General features: G+C 43.2%; 1 protein-coding gene across 3 annotated transcripts in view; it reads right to left on the reverse strand.

Annotated features, from left to right (window-relative positions):
* The window catches only part of MAMDC2 (MAM domain containing 2), a 155230-nt gene that overhangs the window by 53599 nt on the left and 80326 nt on the right, over window positions 1-21305 (reverse strand). For all 3 annotated transcript variants that reach the window (XM_063913895.1, XM_063913894.1, XM_063913896.1), the window contains exons 3-7: window positions 16373-16641; window positions 14890-14974; window positions 3247-3384; window positions 2852-3108; window positions 143-236 (exon numbers count right to left, since the gene is read on the reverse strand). In XM_063913895.1, the coding sequence (XP_063769965.1) occupies window positions 143-236; window positions 2852-3108; window positions 3247-3384; window positions 14890-14974; window positions 16373-16641 (843 nt within the window). The remainder of the gene's footprint in view (window positions 1-142; window positions 237-2851; window positions 3109-3246; window positions 3385-14889; window positions 14975-16372; window positions 16642-21305) is intronic.

The following is a 21305-nucleotide window of genomic DNA, read 5'->3' on the forward strand; positions in this document are numbered from 1 at the left end:
CCACATTATAAGAAAAACCTTTAGCGAAGAACAATGTGTTGCTGATTATGAATCATCAAAATCGTTGAAGAGACATCTATCAATTTATGTTCCAAATTTGTAGGCATGAATATTAAATTGAAAAAAATAACGTTTTTTATACCTCTTTCACCACTGCAGTATTCCGCTGAAAATGAGATATCATCCACAGCAACATATCCTGCTTGGATCCCATTGAAAGCAACTTCAAAGACAACCTGAAATATTTAAACAGCATTAACATGGTGGCATTATCCATTCAAAAAATATAAATTATTTAATACATTTTAATTGTAATTAAATAAAAAAATATGCAAAATGTCATTACTAATATCATCTGTTACCAGACAATTATACATTCTAAACGTAATAATTTATGGGGGATGTCCTAGTTTGTTGAATGCTGTAGACTATGATTTATTAAATATGAGTATTAAAAAACTATACTTTTATATGGAAATTTATACAATCTGTTTCTTCACAAAAATAAAAATACAGTCAAATCCAGGGAAATCCTAGTGACTTTCAACTTAATAGAAACCATAATTTGTATTTATGAAATATCAATGAAAATGGAAAATGTATTAAATTAATCTATTATTATATCTGTAAGCCTGGAATCCCTGAGTTCCATTAAAATCCATTATATTAATTCCAGCTAACCCAGTTGGGGTTTTAGAGGAAAGCAGAATGAGGCACAGTATGGCTGGTGTGATGGGTATAGGTTATGAAGTCTGTGCACACAGCAATACTCTGCTTAACTGATGGGGCACTTGCTGAACAGCTCAGAAACACTGAGGGGTATATTTAATAAAATTCAGGTTTTTAGACATGGAGATGTTGCCTGTAGTAACCAATCAGATTCTACTTATCATTTATTTAGCACCGTCTAGTAGATAATAGCTAGAATATGATTGGTTGCTATAGGCAACATCTCCACTTCTGAAAACCCGAACTTTAGTAAAAATACCCCTTAGTGTGCCCAGACTCTTGACTGATTGGAAAATCCTTCACATTGGCAAAAGGCACAGACTCTTACCAGGAAAGGCCATTCAATGTGCAATGGGTTAGAAAGCAGTTCTTATGAATGCTGGCATCAAATTGTTGGTCTACAGCTGAGGTTCTTTTATTTTGTCCATATCAACTTACGGGACTGGCAAAAATAAGTTTACTACCTCCAAAAACACATGTGAAACTTGTTCTAACAACAATCATGTCGGTACTTGTAATTTACACATATGTTGTATATCAACACTGACTTTTACACGCTTAAAAGGAAAATGTAATTAATTATGTAATAACATGCTAATCCATACATTAATCTCAACATCACCTTCAGTTGCATATCCATAAACTTGTAACAACAACAAGAAAGAAAACACATCCTTTCAATTATAAGAGCTATATTTTGATACTATTAATGGCAGCAGGAAAGTAGAGTACATTATGGGGTTCTGGGTGACAACCTAAGGCCCAGTGTTGTTAGGGGTCCTTGAGTGTCACACTTTACTGGAACTGAGTAGTGCTGGTATGACAAGAGACAATCTAAGTTTCGGGTGAGAAGCTTGCTGTATATTACAGTTAAATGAAGATATGTCCTTTCTGTTAATTGCTATTACTATTTATTACAGTTGTAAGGGCTTATTCAGCATATCAGTAAGTGATACAGAGTGGATATTAAACAATTATGGATGTTTCAGTGAGAAACCAGTCCATTTCCATAGCTTGAATAGTTTTAACTCACTGTTGACCAAAGATGCTACAAAATATATGCTCATAGACTGGGGTTTGTTCAGGCACATAAGTCATTATGTAGATTGTTACAACTAATTATTATTTTTATAAGAAAGGGAGGTGCTCAGGGTTACAAAGATAAGGAGCTGTGCCAGTATAAGCACTGGTGCATCTAAAATGGGTCCAGGAGGGTCCACACACCGCAAACCTGCACCCATTTAATTACACTCACTGCTCCATCCCTGGATCCCTGGGGCAAGAGCCAATAAGCAGCAGCAGTCTCCTCTCTCTCCTTGGCTAATGTGCTCTTGACCCGAGCCCCTTGGCTGGCCCGGGCCCAGTTAAGTAACCACCCCTTCTCTTGGGCCCCTGGTAACCTGGTCCTGATGCAGAAGTTACTGCAGTCAAACCTTATTTAAGAACAAACAAAAATGCCAATGGCAATACAAACTTCTCATAGTGTAACTCATTAATGAAAAAAAAAAAACACGTTATCAAATATGATTTTCTTATTATGCAGCTTCACAGATAAGGTTGCAAAAAGCTGCTCTAGCATATACGAAAACCTAACTTCAGACTGGATGCCAGATGTGTACATTAGTCAAATATCATTAAACATGCATGTATATACAAAGAGTAACATTTCACAACATTTATATTCTTTATCCAAAGTTACTGAAAAACATTCTTCTGCACTCAAGTCATAAATGACATTTGGGTGTATATTTATTAGCAGACCGTTTGTCAAAACTGTCAGTCATTGGTGGCTTTAACCAATAGTTTTAAAATGGTAACAAGAATCAATGCTATATCAGGTTTATTTAGCACTGATTCCTATTGACGCTGATGAGCGTAGGGTTGACAAACCGCCCGTTAGTATTGTAAATATACCCCTTGCACTTCTTTTGTGCTCACCAATTTTGCCTGACATTTGCATGTACTGAAAAAAACATCATTTGTTTGTGACAGAACTCATTTTTAAAGTGTTTAATGATGGAATACAAAACACCAAACGGCAAGTACCTCAGAGCAAAACGTGGTGACATGAGGATCTCCTCACACAGCTTGTTTAGGAATGTACATTAACTGTCAGTCTTACCTCTACTGGGAACAAAGCATTTAGGTCAACCTCAGCCAGATTCCATTCACCTTGCCTCACATTGTTCATTTTCCAGATTTCCTCATATGAGCCGTGCAAGTCTCTTGTGTAAACCATAAATACATTACTGCTTTCACGCTGAATTCGATAATAAAAGGAAAGGCAGCCAGATATAGGGGTAACAATCATTGGGGACACTAACTGAGCCACTTCTTGGAACTGTTTGGCATAGACAGAATCAACATACATGTAGTGCCCTATAAAAAAAAAAAAAAAAAGATTTAAAAAACTTCTGTGAATATAAGAATTTCAAATGAAAGAGAACACATATAATGACAGTCCTAAGAACTACTGCCCTCTTGCCACTACACATTATACTTGTATTCCCTACTTACCTAATTCACTCTGAAGAGTGTGGTCGCTAGGCATGATAGCCTGGGAATTTCTGATGTTGCCTCCTCCCACAAACCAGTTTACATTTGGGTTCCAGCTGTTCATGTAACCACAGAGATGGTTTTCCTCAAAGTCACACTCTACAATGACACACAAGCTGTTATTATCTCATGGTCATGGAGGAGCAGATTGGAGACATTAGTTTGTACATGCAGTACATTAAAAGCGTGTATACACACAAGTTAACCATACCCCCCTAGAAAGGCCTCCTTTTAGGAATTGTATCATTTAGATGTGTATAAACTAGTGATGTGCACCGGAAATTTTTCGGGTTTTGTGTTTTGGTTTTGGATTCGGTCCCGAGGCCGTGTTTTGGATTCGGACGCGTTTTGGCAAAACCTCCCTGAAATTTTTTTGTCGGATTCGGGTGTGTTTTGGATTCGGGTGTTTTTTTTACAAAAAACCCTCAAAAACAGCTTAAATCATAGAATTTGGGGGTCATTTTGATCCCATAGTATTATTAACCTCAATAACCATAATTTCCACTCATTTTCAGTCTATTCTGAACACCTCACACCTCACAATATTATTTTTAGTCCTAAAATTTGCACCGAGGTCGCTGGATGACTAAGCTAAGCGACGCAAGTGTCCGACACAAACACATGGCCCATCTAGGAGTGGCACTGCAGTGTCAGACAGGATGGCACTTCAAAAAAATAGTCCCCAAACAGCACATGATGCAAAGAAAAAAAGAGGCTCAATGAGGTAGCTGTGTGACTAAGCTAAGCGACCCAAGTGGCCAACACAAACACCTGGCCCATCTAGGAGTGGCACTGCAGTGTCAGACAGGATGTCAGATTTAAAAAATAGTCCCCAAACAGCACATGATGCAAAGAAAAAAAGAGGTGCACCAAGGTCGCTGGATGGCTAAGCTAAGCGACACAAGTGGCCGACACAAACACCTGGCCCATCTAGGAGTGGCACTGCAGTGTCAGACAGGATGGCACTTCAAAAAAATAGTCCCCAAACAGCACATGATGCAAAGAAAAAAAGAGGCGCAATGAGGTCGCTGTGTGACTAAGCTAAGCGACCCAAGTGGCCGACACAAACACCTGGCCCATCTAGGAGTCGCACTGCAGTGTCAGACAGGATGTCAGATTTAAAAAATAGTCCCCAAACAGCACATGATGCAAAGAAAAAAAGAGGTGCACCAAGGTCGCTGGATGGCTAAGCTAAGCGACACAAGTGGCCGACACAAACACCTGGCCCATCTAGGAGTGGCACTGCAGTGTCAGGCAGGATGGCACTTCAAAAAAATAGTCCCCAAACAGCACATGATGCAAAGAAAAAAAAGAGGCGCAATGAGGTAGCTGTGTGACTAAGCTAAGCGACCCAAGTGGCCGACACAAACACCTGGCCCATCTAGGAGTGGCACTGCAGTGTCAGACAGGATGTCAGATTTAAAAAATAGTCCCCGAACAGCACATGATGCAAAGAAAAAAAGAGGTGCACCAAGGTCGCTGGATGGCTAAGCTAAGCGACACAAGTGGCCGACACAAACACCTGGCCCATCTAGGAGTGGCACTGCAGTGTCAGACAGGATGACACTTCAAAAAAATAGTCCCCAAACAGCACATGATGCAAAGAAAAAAAGAGGCGCAATGAGGTAGCTATGTGACTAAGCTAAGCGACCCAAGTGGCCGACACAAACACCTGGCCCATCTAGGAGTGGCACTGCAGTGTCAGACAGGATGTCAGATTTAAAAAATAGTCCCCAAACAGCACATGATGCAAAGAAAAAAAGAGGTGCACCAAGGTCGCTGGATGGCTAAGCTAAGCGACAAGTGGCCGACACAAACACCTGGCCCATCTAGGAGTGGCACTGCAGTGTCAGGCAGGATGGCACTTCAAAAAAATAGTCCCCAAACAGCACATGATGCAAAGGAAAAAAGAGGCGCAATGAGGTAGCTGTGTGACTAAGCTAAGTGACCCAAGTGGCCGACACAAACACCTGGCCCATCTAGGAGTGGCACTGCAGTGTCAGACAGGATGTCAGATTTAAAAAATAGTCCCCGAACAGCACATGATGCAAAGAAAAAAAGAGGTGCACCAAGGTCGCTGGATGGCTAAGCTAAGCGACACAAGTGGCCGACACAAACACCTGGCCCATCTAGGAGTGGCACTGCAGTGTCAGACAGGATGGCACTTCAAAAAAATAGTCCCCAAACAGCACATGATGCAAAGAAAAAAAGAGGCGCAATGAGGTAGCTGTGTGACTAAGCTAAGCGACCCAAGTGGCCGACACAAACACCTGGCCCATCTAGGAGTGGCACTGCAGTGTCAGACAGGATGTCAGATTTAAAAAATAGTCCCCAAACAGCACATGATGCAAAGAAAAAAAGAGGTGCACCAAGGTCGCTGGATGGCTAAGCTAAGTGACACAAGTGGCCGACACAAACACCTGGCCCATCTAGGAGTGGCACTGCAGTGTCAGGCAGGATGGCACTTCAAAAAAATAGTCCCCAAACAGCACATGATGCAAAGAAAAATGAAAGAAAAAAGAGGTGCAAGATGGAATTGTCCTTGGGCCCTCCCACCCACCCTTATGTTGTATAAACAGGACATGCACACTTTAACCAACCCATCATTTCAGCGACAGGGTCTGCCACACGACTGTGACTGAAATGACTGGTTGGTTTGGGCCCCCACCAAAAAAGAAGCAATCAATCTCTCCTTGCACAAACTGGCTCTACAGAGGCAAGATGTCCACCTCCTCCTCATCGTCCGATTCCTCACCCCTTTCACTGTATACACCCCCCTCCTCACAGATTATTAATTCGACCCCACTGGAATCCACCATCTCAGATCCCTGTGTACTTTCTGGAGGCAATTGCTTGTGAATGTCTCCACCGAGGAATTGATTATAATTCATTTTGATGAACATCATCTTCTCCACATTTTCTGGAAGTGACCTCGTACGCCGATTGCTGACAAGGTGAGCGGCTGCACTAAACACTCTTTCGGAGTACACACTGGAGGGGGGGCAACTTAGGTAAAATAAAGCCTGTTTGTGCAAGGGCCTCCAAATTGCCTCTTTTTCCTGCCAGTATACGTACGGACTGTCTGACGTGCCTACTTGGATGCGGTCACTCATATAATCCTCCACCATTCTTTCAATGGTGACAGAATCATATGCAGTGACAGTAGACAACATGTCAGTAATCGTTGGCAGGTCCTTCAGTCCGGACCAGATGTCAGCACTCGCTCCAGACTGCCCTGCATCACCGCCAGCGGGTGGGCTCGGAATTCTTAGCCTTTTCCTCGCAGCCCCAGTTGCGGGAGAATGTGAAGGAGGAACTGTTGACGGGTCACGTTCCGCTTGACTTGACAATTTTCTCACCAGCAGGTCTTTAAACCTCTGCAGACTTGTGTCTGCCGGAAAGAGAGATACAACGTAGGTTTTAAATCTAGGATCGAGCACGGTGGCCAAAATGTAGTGCTCTGATTTCAACAGATTGACCACCCGTGAATCCTGGTTAAGCGAATTAAGGGCTCCATCCACAAGTCCCACATGCCTAGCGGAATCGCTCTGTTTTAGCTCCTCCTTCAATGTCTCCAGCTTCTTCTGCAAAAGCCTGATGAGGGGAATGACCTGACTCAGGCTGGCAGTGTCTGAACTGACTTCACGTGTGGCAAGTTCAAAGGGTTGCAGAACCTTGCACAACGTTGAAATTATTCTCCACTGCGCTTGAGTCAGGTGCATTCCCCCTCCTTTGCCTAGATCGTAGGCAGATGTATAGGCTTGAATGGCCTTTTGCTGCTCCTCCATCCTCTGAAGCATATAGAGGGTTGAATTCCACCTCGTTACCACCTCTTGCTTCAGATGATGGCAGGGCAGGTTTAGGACTGTTTGCTGGTGCTCCAGTCTTCGGCAAGCGGTGGCTGAAAGCCGAAAGTGGCCCGCAATTCTTCGGGCCACCGACAGCATCTCTTGTATGCCCCTGTCGTTTTTTAAATAATTCTGCACCACCAAATTCAATGTATGTGCAAAACATGGGACGTGCTGGAATTTGCCCAGATGTAATGCACGCACAATATTGGTGGCGTTGTCCGATGTCACAAATCCCCAGGAGAGTCAAATTGGGGTAAGCCATTCTGCGATGATGTTTCTCAGTTTCCGTAAGAGGTTGTCAGCTGTGTGCCTCTTATGGAAAGCGGTGATACAAAGCGTAGCCTGCCTAGGAACGAGTTGGCGTTTGCGAGATGCTGCTACTGGTGCCGCCGCTGCTGTTCTTGCTGCGGGAGGCAATACATCTACCCAGTGGGCTGTCACAGTCATATAGTCCTGAGTCTGCCCTGCTCCACTTGTCCACATGTCCGTGGTTAAGTGGACATTGGGTACAACTGCATTTTTTAGGACACTGGTGACTCTTTTTCTGACGTCTGTGTACATTTTCGGTATCGCCTGCCTAGAGAAATGGAACCTAGATGGTATTTGGTACCGGGGACACAGTACCTCAATCAAGTCTCTAGTTCCCTGTGAATTAACGGTGGATACCGGAAACACGTTTCTCACCACCCAGGCTGCCAAGGCCTGAGTTATCCGCTTTGCAGCAGGATGACGGCTGTGATATTTCATCTTCCTCTCAAAGGACTGTTGGACAGTCAATTGCTTACTGGAAGTAGTACAAGTGGTCTTCCGACTTCCCCTCTGGGATGACGATCGACTCCCAGCAGCAACAACAGCAGCGCCAGCAGCAGTAGGCGTTACACTCAAGGATGCATCGGAGAAATCCCAGGCAGGAGAGGACTCGTCAGACTTGACAGTGACATGGCCTGCAGGACTATTGGCTTTCCTGTCTAAGGAGGAAATTGACACTGAGGGAGTTGGTGGTGTGGTTTGCAGGAGCTTGGTTACAAGAGGAAGGGATTTAGTGGTCAGTGGACTGCTTCCGCTGTCATCCAAAGTTTTTGAACTTGTCACTGACTTCTGATGAATGCGGTCCAGGTGACGTATAAGGGAGGATGTTCCTAGGTGGTTAACATCCTTACCCCTACTTATTACAGCTTGACAAAGGCAACACACGGCTTGACACCAGTTGTCCGCATTTCTGTTGCAATAATTCCATACCGAAGAGGTGATTTTTTTTTGTATTTTGACCAGGCATGTCAATGGCCATATACGTCCCACGGACAACAGGTGTCTCCCCGGGTGCCTGACTTAAACAAACCACCTCACCATCAGAATCCTCCTTGCCAATTTCCTCCCCAGCGCCAGCAACACCCATATCCTCATCCTGGTGTACTTCAACAGTGACATCTTCAATTTGACTATCAGGAACTGGACTGCGGGTGCTCCTTCCAGCACTTGCAGGGGGCGTGCAAATGGTGGAAGGCGCAACCTCTTCCCGTCCAGTGTTGGGAAGGTCAGGCATCGCAACCGACACAATTGGACTCTCCTCGGGGATTTGTGATTTAGAAGAACGCACAGTTCTTTGCTGTGCTTTTGCCATCTTAACTCTTTTAAGTTTTCTAGCAGGAGGATGAGTGCTTCCATCCTAAGGTGAAGCTGAACCACTAGCCTTGAACATAGGCCAGGCCCTCAGCCGTTCCTTGCTGCTCCGTGTCGTAAATGGCACATTGGCAAGTTTACGCTTCTCCTCAGACGATTTTGATTTAGATTTTTGGGTCATTTTACTGAGCTTTATTTTTTTGGATTGTACATGCTCTCTACTATGACATTGGGCATCGGCCTTGGCAGACGACGTTGATGGCATTTCATCGTCTCGGCCATGACTAGTGGCAGCAGCTTCAGCACGAGGTGGAAGTGGATCTTGATCTTTCCCTATTTTAACCTCCACATTTTTGTTCTCCATTTTTTAATGTGTGGAATTATATGCCAGTAATATATCAATAGCAATGGCCTACTACTATATATACTGCGCATAACTGAAATGCACCACAGGTATGGATAGATAGTATACTTGACGACACAGAGGTAGGTAGAGCAGTGGCCTACTGTACCGTACTGCTATATAGTATATACTGGTGGTCAGCAAACTGTGCAAAACTGAAATGCACTACAGGTATGGATGGATAGTATACTTGATGACACAGAGGTAGGTAGAGCAGTGGCCTACTGTACCGTACTGCTATATATTATATACTGGTGGACAGCAAACTGTGCAAAACTGAAATGCACCACAGGTATGGATGGATAGTATACTTGACGACACAGAGGTAGGTAGAGCAGTGGCCTTCTGTACCGTACTGCTATATAGTATATACTGGTGGTTAGCAAACTGAAAAACTGAAATGCACCACAGGTATGGATGGATAGTATACTTGATGACACAGAGGTAGGTAGAGCAGTGGCCTACTGTACCGTACTGCTATATATTATATACTGGTGGACAGCAAACTGTGCAAAACTGAAATGCACCACAGGTATGGATGGATAGTATACTTGACGACACAGAGGTAGGTAGAGCAGTGGCCTACTGTACCGTACTGCTATATAATATATACTGGTGGTCAGCAAACTGTGCAAAACTGAAATGCAGCACAGGTATGGATGGATAGTATACTTGACGACACAGAGGTAGGTAGAGCAGTGGCCTACTGTACCGTACTGCTATATAGTATATACTGGTGGTCAGCAAACTGTGCAAAACTGAAATGCACCACAGGTATGGATGGATAGTATACTTGACGACACAGAGGTAGGTAGAGCAGTGGCCTTCTGTACCGTACTGCTCTATAGTATATACTGGTGGTCAGCAAACTGTGCAAAACTGAAATGCACCACAGGTATGGATGGATAGTATACTTGACGACACAGAGGTAGGTAGAGCAGTGGACTACTGTACCATACTGCTATATATATAGTTATACTGGTGGTCAGCAAAATTCTGCACTGTCCTCCTACTATTTACTACAATGAAGCACAGATATGGAGCGTTTTTCAGGCAGAGAACGTATAATACTGGTGGTCACTGGTCACTGGTCAGCAAAACTCTGCACTGTCCTCCTACTATATAATACTGCTGGCCCCCAGTCCCCACAATAAAGCAATTAGCACACTGAGCACAGATAATTGCAGCACACTGAGCACAGTCAGATATGGAGCGTTTTTCAGGCAGAGAACGTAGATATTTGCACTTGCTGCACACTGAGAACAGATATTTGCAGCACACTGAGCACAGATATTTGCAGGACAATTTGCAGCCCACTGAACATAGCCAGCCACGTCCTCTCACGATCATCTCCAATGCACGAGTGAAAAATGGCGGCGACGTGCGGCTTCTTATATAGAATACGAATCTCGCGAGAATCCGACCGCGGGATGATGACGTTCGGGCGCGCTCGGGTTAACCGAGCAAGGCGGGAGGATCTGAGTTGCTCGGACCCGTGAAAAAAAGGTGAAGTTCGGGCGGGTTCGGATCCCGAGGATCCGAACCCGCTCATCACTAGTATAAACCTGGTGGAAATGTTTCTTTCAATCAGGTTGCCAGATGCATCTGTAAGTCAGACATGTTGATAAAGATGACTGGCATATATTTACTTAAGATGCATTAATGTGCTCTATTTTAGGATGCATATGTTAAGATCCCGCTTAGTACACAGATTCACCTGTTATGCCAAATAAGTACACAGCTTTTCTTCTTGTGTCCACATAGTACCTAGTTCCTGGTTAAGCCTATTTAGTAGACAGCATAGCTTGAGCCCAGTATGTACACAGCCACAGTTTCACCTATTTTGCCTACTACATGCTGTACACAGCCTGACCTCAGGTTCCCACTTAGTACACGGCTACCTCTATTGTGCCCACAATGTACCCAGCTACCAATGCTGTGCTCCCTAGGTACACTGGGGCAGATGTATTAACCTGGAGAAGGCATAAGGAAGTGATAAACCAGTGATATGTGCAAGGTGATAAAGGCACCAGCCAATCAGCTCCAATATGTAAATTAACAGTTAGGATCTGATTGGCTGCTGCCTTTATCACCTTGCACATATCACTGGTTTATCACTTCCTTATGCCTTCTCCAGGTTAATACATCTGCCCCACTGTATCATCTTGTCACTAAGAACACATATTATCATTGTGTTACATTAGTACACACTTAGTATGTCACTTTACCTGTTATGCCCACTAAGCACACAGCTTTCGTCTTTTGTGTCAATTAAGTACACAGCTACTCCTGTTGTCACCAATATGTGTACCACTTCCCCTCTTGAGCTAATTTAATGGATAGCTTCCTCTCTTGTACTCATTTAGTACCAGGGGTGCAAGTGGGCGGGTACGGGTGGGTACGGCGTACCCGTAAGAATTTAGCCGTGGGTACGCCGTACCCACACCGACGGGCCGCCGCTCCTCTTCCCTCCCTCCCTCCCTCTGCTGGCTCCACGCCGCACCCGCCGTCCCCGCCGCATCGCCGCTGATGTGAGGGGAGGAGAGCGCAGCCTGCGCCTCTCCTTCCCCTCAGTCTCCGGCGGGTGTCATAGTTTAATTCAGCGCTGATCCGTGAGCCAATCAGAGCTCGCACCGCGAGCTCTGATTGGCTCACGGATCAGCGCTGAATTAATCTGTGAGACACCCGCCAGAGACTGAGGGGAAGGAGAGGCGCAGGCTCCGCTCTGCTTCCCTCACATGACAGACAGGACAGCAGCGGCTAGCGGCAGCGGTGAGCAGGGAAGGGGGGGGGGCATGTTATACCTGGCACTGGGGGATATCTGGCACTGGGGGGGGGGCATTTCTATCTGGCACTGGGGGATATCTGGCACTGGGGGGGCATTTCTATCTGGCACAGGGGGATATCTGGCACTGGGGGCATATCTGGCACAGGGGGGCATATATACCTGGCACTGGGGGATATCTGGCACAGGGGGGGGCATGTATACCTGGCACTGGGGGATATCTGGCACTGGGGGGGCATGTATACCTGGCGCTGGGGGATATCTGGCACTGGGGGCATATCTGGCACAGGGGGGCATATATACCTGGCACTGGGGGATATCTGGCACAGGGGGGGCATGTATACATGGCACTGGGGGATATCTTGCACTGGGGGGGCATGTATACCTGGTGCTGGGGGATATCTGGCACTGGGGGCATATCTGGCACAGGGGGGCATATATACCTGGCACTGGGGGATATTTGGCACAGGGGGGCATGTATACCTGGCACTGGGGGATATCTGGCACTGGGGGGGCATGTATACCTGGCACTGGGGGATATCTGGCACTGGGGGCATATCTGGCACTGTAGGGGCATTTCTGTATCTGGCACGGGGGGCATATCTGGCACAGGGGGGCATATATACCTGGCACTGGGGGATATCTGGCACAGGGGGGGCATGTATACCTGGCACTGGGGGATATCTGGCACAGGGGGGGCATGTATACCTGGCACTGGGGGATATCTGGCACTGGGGGGGCATGTATACCTGGCGCTGGGGGATATCTGGCACTGGGGGCATATCTGGCACAGGGGGGCATATATACCTGGCACTGGGGGATATCTGGCACAGGGGGGGCATGTATACCTGGCACTGGGGGATATCTGGCACTGGGGGGGCATGTATACCTGGCACTGGGGGATATCTGGCACTGGGGGCATATCTGGCACTGTAGGGGCATTTCTGTATCTGGCACGGGGGGGCAATGTGTATCTGACACTGTGAGTCAATGTATATCTGGCACTCTGGGGGCATTTCTGTATCTGGCACTGTGGGGCAATGTGTATCTGGCACTGTGAGGCAATGTGTATCTGGCACTGTGGGGCAATGTGTATCTGGCACTGTGGGGCAATGTATATCTGGCACTGTGGGGCAACGTGTATCTGGCACTATTGGGGTCATACGTGTATCTGCCCCTCCCCCCATATGTGTATCACGCCCCCATTTTCATTGGCCACGCCCCATGTGGCATTTGGCCACACCCATTTTTTTGCACGCGCGCCTTCGGCGCACGCACACAGTACCGTAAGTCATTTTTTCTACTTGCACCACTGTTTAGTACACAGCTTCCCTGCAGTGTTTAGCAAGTACACATCCTTCCATAATGTATAATCTTAAAATTCAGACCCCCCTGCTGTACACACCTACTTAGAACACAGTTATCTTTGCCTTGCCTACTTGGCACACATGTCCCCCTATTGAGCCCATGTGGCACAAAGCTTCACTACCTGTGCCCACAATGTACCCAGATCTTAGCTCCCCATGTTCTGTCTACTTGCTACTTAGCTTCCTCACCATTGTGTCCACATTTTATACCACCACAATCCTATTTTACCCACTGTTACACAATTACAGCATTCACGACACAAGCTCTAGAGCTCAGAGCAGAGCTCTGGCCATGGAAGCATTGCAGGGCATTCTCACCTTCGGTCCCCATAGCTTCCGCAAACCCTGCAGTGTCATAGTTCCACCACTGTCCATAGTGTAACGCAAAACAGATCACCACACAAAAACCTGTGTACCTAATGCATTCAAAACGCTAAGAGCTCTACATATTTTTCAAATAAATACAAAGCCATGTCCCTTACTGTGCGGAGCAGGTACATGAGTGTTAGATTAGCAGAATCTTGGGTTAAAAAAGGAAGGGTTCATATAAATGAGGTCTCAAAGTAGGATGTGCTCTTGTAGACTATATGCATCTGTAATTGATTCCCAGCAAAAATGTACATTTAGGGGCTGAGTCAATGCTGTAGGCTAGTGTGCTGCAAGTGTGGCAGCATCATGTGTATGGAAATAAATAGGCTCATATGCAGAGTCACACGTCTATGAAAGTAACCATCCTATCAGCACACAAATGCACTAGCCCTATACCTGGTGCAAGAGATCTGTACAAAACAGAGGGATCTCTGTGTATGCTCAACTCCGCATAGCCTGCAAACACATGCCCACAATACACCCTCAGAACACATAACTGCAAACTCATGCAAATGCCATGTTGCTGCGGGATCCGTATGATATCCCGGCTGTCCTGATCCCAGCGGTCAGCAGACTGACGCCAGAATCCCGACAGCTGGAATACCAGCGGTGAGCATAGCACCAAGTGGGGATTCCGAGGGGATTCCGTACGGCTGTCGAGATATCAACTACCGGCATTTCACCAGGTGTCGGGATTCAGCTGTCGGTATCCTGGCCTTCAGGATCCCGACAGCCAGCAAATTGACAGCATACTGTTGCAGCAAGAGGAGATGAGACTGATATGGGATTGCACATAATTTTTCATAGGTGCGTATGCTCTGCAATAAAGCATGTGCCCACAAAATGTATTCAGCCACTTACTATGCAAAGCATATTGATAGCACTGTGCGCTAAAATGGCTCAGTGACGCTAATAAATAAATGTGCTGCACTATATGTTTGCTTAATAATAGATTACAATTGACTCAGGTGTTGTCCTTTCAATCTGCTCATTGTGTTACATTTCCTCACAAAATGAATACTTTCTTATATGCTTTCTTAGTGCATTGGTTTCCCGGCAAAATAACTGCAGAAATTAAAAAAATACAAACATTCAAAATACAACATTACAGTGCTTACACTTACATTACTCTCTTCTTTCACATTTTATAAAGTCATGTACACAGAATCAGCAAGCATTGAAATTATATTCAAAGCTTATTATACATACCAATGCAATACCCTGAGGTCCTTTTTAATTCATATATTGCAATACTGTTATTTTCATCTGCTCCAAGTATGCCTTCTAATATAATCTAGGATCAAAAAAAGGAAAAAAATTGACACTAACACTTTGTCAAAAAAATTCTGTGGAAAAATATATCTTTTTTATAAATATTTGCCTACTGTACTCTTTCTGAATATCCCAGAGTAAATTGGATGAGGCTTAATAACACAACTCACCATCAATTTCATCAAAATGGCACCAACCACTGGTGTAATGCCATGATTTGGTGAATAATTTTGCGGGTGTGGAGCCATGTTTAAGCAAATTGCCTCACTATGCACAATGCACACTTACCTCCTCCTAAGTCAGCAAGCAATGTTTTATCTGCATTCATTATTCATTATGATACTGATTATACTAGGTCACATACAGCCTTATTTAGTCACACTGAAATGCTATTTGCAACTTTTTTTTTTACAAACAGTGCAAAAATCCCCCAATACAAACAGCAAGGAGGACCGGCCGCAGGAGTTAGTATGAAAGCCAGGGAAGGAGGAGGTTGCGTATAAAGTGCACACAACATCATGGCGCTGGGTGACAGAGAAGCTGCACAGAGGAGCGTCAGGCAGCAGAAGATAACTGTGTACTGGATGTGGAGGGGCATGAGGGATTGGACATGCAGAGACATAGGTGGGGGATAGGGATAGGAGGCACTGGGGGATGAAACTGGAGAGACTGGGGAGGGGGGGAGGGGGTTGTATCTGATAGCCAACTTGCCTGTACATACCAGAGAGGGTTGGGGTGGGGGCTCCAAAAACATGAGAGTGCTAGACACCAAGATTTCTATTGCGGGTTTTGGATACACAAATAGTGTAAAATAGACACAGGGATATATGCATTTGCACTTACAATGAACAAAAAAGTTTTATGCTTAGAAACTAGCTTTCCCAAATAAGTAAATGGGAATTTAAGTGGGCATTTCATTATGCCAACTGCTTCTAAATTCACAAATTGCCTGGATTTTCTTGGCTACTAATTTCGTTAACACTATTTCTCCATTTTAATTACATCTCATTTTTGTATCACTTTCTCTATAGCTTCGGCTTCCTAACACTAATTTATTAACACTATAGTTTTTTCACTGGTATGCTGCCCTGGGCTTTCTGGCTTATGCTGGTGTTTTGGGGTGCCACACCCTGCACCTAGATATAGCGCTAGGGACCCCAAATATACAGAGACGCCTTGATGCGGCTTTGGGGCTTATTCATACATTTGCGCACATATATGTAACCGAGATCTCTGAATTCTAATATTATGTGGGATTTACATCTGGTTACTGTTATCATTCAGGGTGCTGGGGGAAACAAAATGCCTTTTTTTTCTTGCTTAGAAATACCCCTCCCTTTCAAGCACCTGAATGATATCACTAAGCTAATTGAGCATCTGCCACACTATATATGAAAATTAATTAGTATTGTTTGCTTACCTTGTACTTTTTTGATGAATTTCTCAAATCAATGCTTGCTATTAACCAGCCATCTGACTGTTCCCGGGTTGACCATAGAAGATAATCAAAACTCTCACCATCAGGCCTGACAAAAACACTTAACATACTTGGATTGGGGGAGGATTCCAAACCAGTCATTTGATAAACCAGTCGAAGGCAGCTCCATTCATCAAATTGGAGATCAGGACTCACAAGAACAGCTTTTTGGCCATGTAACCCTCGAAACGTATCCACTGAGATATAATGACCTGAAAATAAATAAATCTCTTTTAGTTCATTGTATAGTTATTGTTTTAAGGTGATGATTTCAGAAATATTGTTTATAAATAAAGCTTTAAATATGAATTCCTGTTAAAGACAAAGGGGTAGGTATTAATTGGGAGGCAAATACTGTATACTAATGACAATTTAATATGTATTTATAGCTAATATCATCATTAACCACTTGCAAAGGATAACTGTAATGTAAACAATAAATATTTTTTTTATTTCATTATAATCAGCATTGTACACTTGTTGGGCAGCATTAGGTTTCTTCATAGTGACACATAACAAAAAATATTAGAAAACCTATTTAATCCCATGTCTAAATTGAAAATGTGCAGATGATAGACACATATTGTGAGGGTATTATGAGAAAATTACAAAATACATAGATAAAAGAAAATTGCATTTAGTGGGAGACATATCTTGCAGACAACTGGTTCCTCAAGGTCTACATTTTTTTTAAACTCCATCCTTCTCCATGGCCACTAATGAAATAAAAAAAGGCAAAAGTTTTAGTTCAAAGTTCTTTTTTGCCAATATCTCTTATTTTAAGACAGGTGTGAAAGGAACTAAATGTTTTAGATCAACAAACAGAAGAATTACAGACATTGGTTCACCCTAAACAAGCAAAAAAAATCCCCTGTACAAATGAGATCTGCCCAGGAAATTTAAATAAAGATACAGGTTGAGTATCCCATATCCAAATATTCCGAAATACGGAATATTCCGAAATACGGACTTTTTTGCGTGAGAGTGAGATAGTGAAACCTTTGTTTTTTGATGGCTCAATGTACACAAACTTTGTTTAATACACACAGTTATTAAAAATATTGTATTAAATGACCTTCAGGCTCTGTGTATAAGGTGTATATGAAACATAAATGAATTGTGTGAATGTAGATACACTTTGTTCAGTGCACAAAGTTACAAAAAATATTGGCTAAAATTACCTTCAGGCTGTGTGTATAAGGTGAGAGAAAAAGGGGTGAGGGAATGTGATCAAAGGCGCCCAAAATTTAGGAGGAAAGTTTGGTAAAGATGTAAGTCATAAACAATAAACAATAAATGTTACATAAAATGGAAATGGTGGATGCAACAATACTTGTGAATTCTTCTAGATGTTCTCAATCAGCTGTCCGTCTATGATTTAAATCCTCAGACAATCCTCAGTTGATATGTGAAAACAAAAATGTAGAACAAAAACCAATGTGTAGTATAATTGTTGAAATGTCTTAATAAAGGTGTCCAGAAAATGAAACTATGGTGAATGAGGGGCTTGATAGTAGAAAGGATAGATTCTCGCCACCACCAATATTCTCAGGGTTCAAGACGTACCGAAACTCACATAATGTATAGTAGGAATAAACATATAACGGTATCTTTGTATGATTTTAGGTACAGCGTACCTCACTCACATGTCCAGCAGGTGTTCTCCACATATAAAGGTATCTTTAGCGGTCTTTAATAATGGTCCAAAGCAGTGAATTTTTGTAAAAGAAAAAGTTTTTATTTGACATAAGTCAAAAAGAGTAAAAGAGTACAGGTAATTACAATTTGACCTTATTCATCGGGCAGAAGAATGGGGGTATCGGGAGATAAGATTGAAAGAAATCTCCAAATACTAGAAGGTGGTCCGGAATCCCCTCTGTATGCAAAGACCCCCAAAAAAATACCTTAAGATGGTCAAAAACCTGTTTAAAAATGTGAATCCACGCTCAGCATGCACCCATGGACACCTTTATTAAGACATTTCAACAATTATACTACACATTGGTTTTTGTTCTACATTTTTGTTTTCACATATCAACTGAGGATTGTCTGAGGATTTAAATCATAGACGGACAGCTGATTGAGAACATCTAGAAGAATTCACAAGTATTGTTGCATCCACCATTTCCATTTTATGTAACATTTATTGTTTATTGTTTATGACTTACATCTTTACCAAACTTTCCTCCTAAATTTTGGGCGCCTTTGATCACATTCCCTCACCCCTTTTTCTCTCATTTGTATTTTTACCTGTGTTGTGGGCAGGTATAGGGATGTGATTGGGCTGACCAATCCCATTGCGCCAGAGTTCACTCTTTTCCGTTTTCCTGTGTGTATAAGGTGTATATGTAACATAAATGCATTATGTGCTTAGATTTAGGTCCCATCACCATGATATCTCATTATGGTGTGCAATTATTCCAAAATACGGAAAAATCCAATATCCAAAATACCTCTGGTCCCAAGCGTTTTGGATAAGGGATACTCAACCTGTATTTAATTTGAGCTCTTGTACAATAACAAGAGCAAGCAAATTGGTTCCTTTGAATGGTCTTAATCTGCAAACAGTTAAAATTATTTATGAGTCTGCAGAGCAGTACAACCATAGAGCTACCCATGGGTGAAGAAAACACTGAATCAACATTAAAGAGTATTAAAAAAATTTCAGGCTATAAAAAGTTGATCTTCAGTCCCACCCATATTAGGGCACAAGTGTGAAAAGAAGGTGTCTTAGAGGAGAAAGTGATGCAAATTTCTCTCTCTCTCTCTCTCTCTCTCTCTCTATATATATATATATATATATATATATAGACCCCTTGATAAAGTCCAGCAGACGAAACGCGTTGGGGATCCTGAATGCCCTCACCTCTAAAAGATAAGCATTTTTCTATGATTAATCTCCTGTTTTAAATATAGCAGTTTGACTTTTTAAAACATAGGTGGTTTTTTGCAACTGTTTCAATTATTTTAATTTTCTGGGTCTGTTTTATACGATCCTGTGTCACATATTTTTTTATCTTGCTGTCTCTTATTGTTATAAATAAATCTTTTTATATATTAAAGAACTACTTTTTTACTACACATACTGGTTTAGATTGTGTACATAAAATTACCATACTAGTAGTCGCCCTAACTTCCCCATCCCTACTGTATATACACCACCCTATACAAGTAACTTACCACCACTTGCTTTTATTTGGGGTCGGAGCAGACACCACAGTTTACTCTAAGTGTGAGTGTCAATTATATATAGTGTGATTACTAAAATATATATCCGTGGCACTTAGGAAAATCTGTGTGCATAAATATATATACATATATATATATATCACAATACTGGTAGCACTCCAGTTACTTTGAATGCTGTCCCGGTGCCCTCCTAGGTAACTGTCAGTGACAGGTCCAACATATGCATGTAGAGGCGGCACTCTGTAAATAAGATACAATGAGGCAGGTCTCTGCTTCTTGCCTCATTGTATCTTATTTACCAAGTGCCGCCTCTACCCCCACACATATATATATATATATATATATATATATATCCTCTGTAATCACCATCTATATTCTCCTCAAGGTCTATCAATCCACTGGGTAGGCCGGTTAGAGTGGGTACAAACTCAGTTACATCCAAAATTTCTGAATTTTATGGATTTCCATCTATAGCCCCTAGTTACAGGCAGAAGATCTTATTTGAAAGTTAAACCAAAGTTTGGTTAAATTGATAATGTGAAATGAGAGAAGAACTCTTGACTTGTGACAGCTGATTGTATGGTCACTATATACTATTTTAGTCCATACACAAGAATCAATGCCACCAAATCCTTTCTATTAAAAATTCAGCTATAATACGTACTTCCATAATACTATTTTTTACTGAAAAGTTTTGAACTCATTTTAAAAATTATTATTTTTTCTTCAATGGAAAATATTACATGCAGAATGTTGGTAGGGCCATGGGCACCAGATTTGCCACCAGTTACAATAATCTCTTCATGGCCTTCTGGGAAGGTCTGGCAGTTTGGAACGGCTATGAAGAGGGGGAACATCTAGTTTGCTAGCACAGTTAATAGATGGCATCATTCTCATATGCGAAGGTGATAAAGATACATTGAATATTTTTTGTAGACACTTAACCCTTCACCTGGCATAGTCGCATGTGATTAGAATAAAGCCAGGAGTCTATTATCTGGTTTGGCTGCACATGTGACCTGATGTCCCCTATCGTTCGCAGGAGAGGCGGAACTACCATTGGTGCAGCTGGTGCATTGTCACTTCCCTTAGGGAGGCAGGGCTGACCTTGTGTGTGCTGTACTGATAGAGGAGACCTGCCAACTATTAGGGCTAATGATCACAGCCACTTACTGTCTCTAATTAACAGATAGCTGTACACTTTTTGTCTGATTCACTGCTGTCTGTGAATTAAAGGTAGCCTCTGACAGTACCAGACAGAGCAGAGGTCACTGTGTTCCAGCCCCCACCAAGATACATGCCCCCTGTTCTGTGCACAGCACAGGGCATTGTGCTTTTACCCATATCACCCACTGCCTCTACCTGTCATCCTCTGCCTCCCCTTGCTTTCTGTTGTCACCCTGTCTCTCTATGTTAACTTCTGCCTCCCCTGCCTAACACTATTACCCTCTAGCTCTCCCTGTCATCCATTGCCATGTGGCATATTGTGAATTTGGGTTGGTGTGGAGGAGGAAGGCCCAAATTATATTTTTGCACCTGGGACCACCACTCACAAGTTTTGCCACTAATCCATATCCCCCGTTGTGCGCTGCCATTTTAGTGTGCCCAAACCGGCAGTGACGCAGCAGGAAAGTGAGATTGAGACACATTGGTTCCCCATTGGTGAAAGTGTTTTGGAGGACTTTGG

The sequence above is a fragment of the Pseudophryne corroboree genome, chromosome 1 (genome assembly GCF_028390025.1).
Source record: "Pseudophryne corroboree isolate aPseCor3 chromosome 1, aPseCor3.hap2, whole genome shotgun sequence".
Taxonomy (NCBI): domain Eukaryota; kingdom Metazoa; phylum Chordata; class Amphibia; order Anura; family Myobatrachidae; genus Pseudophryne; species Pseudophryne corroboree.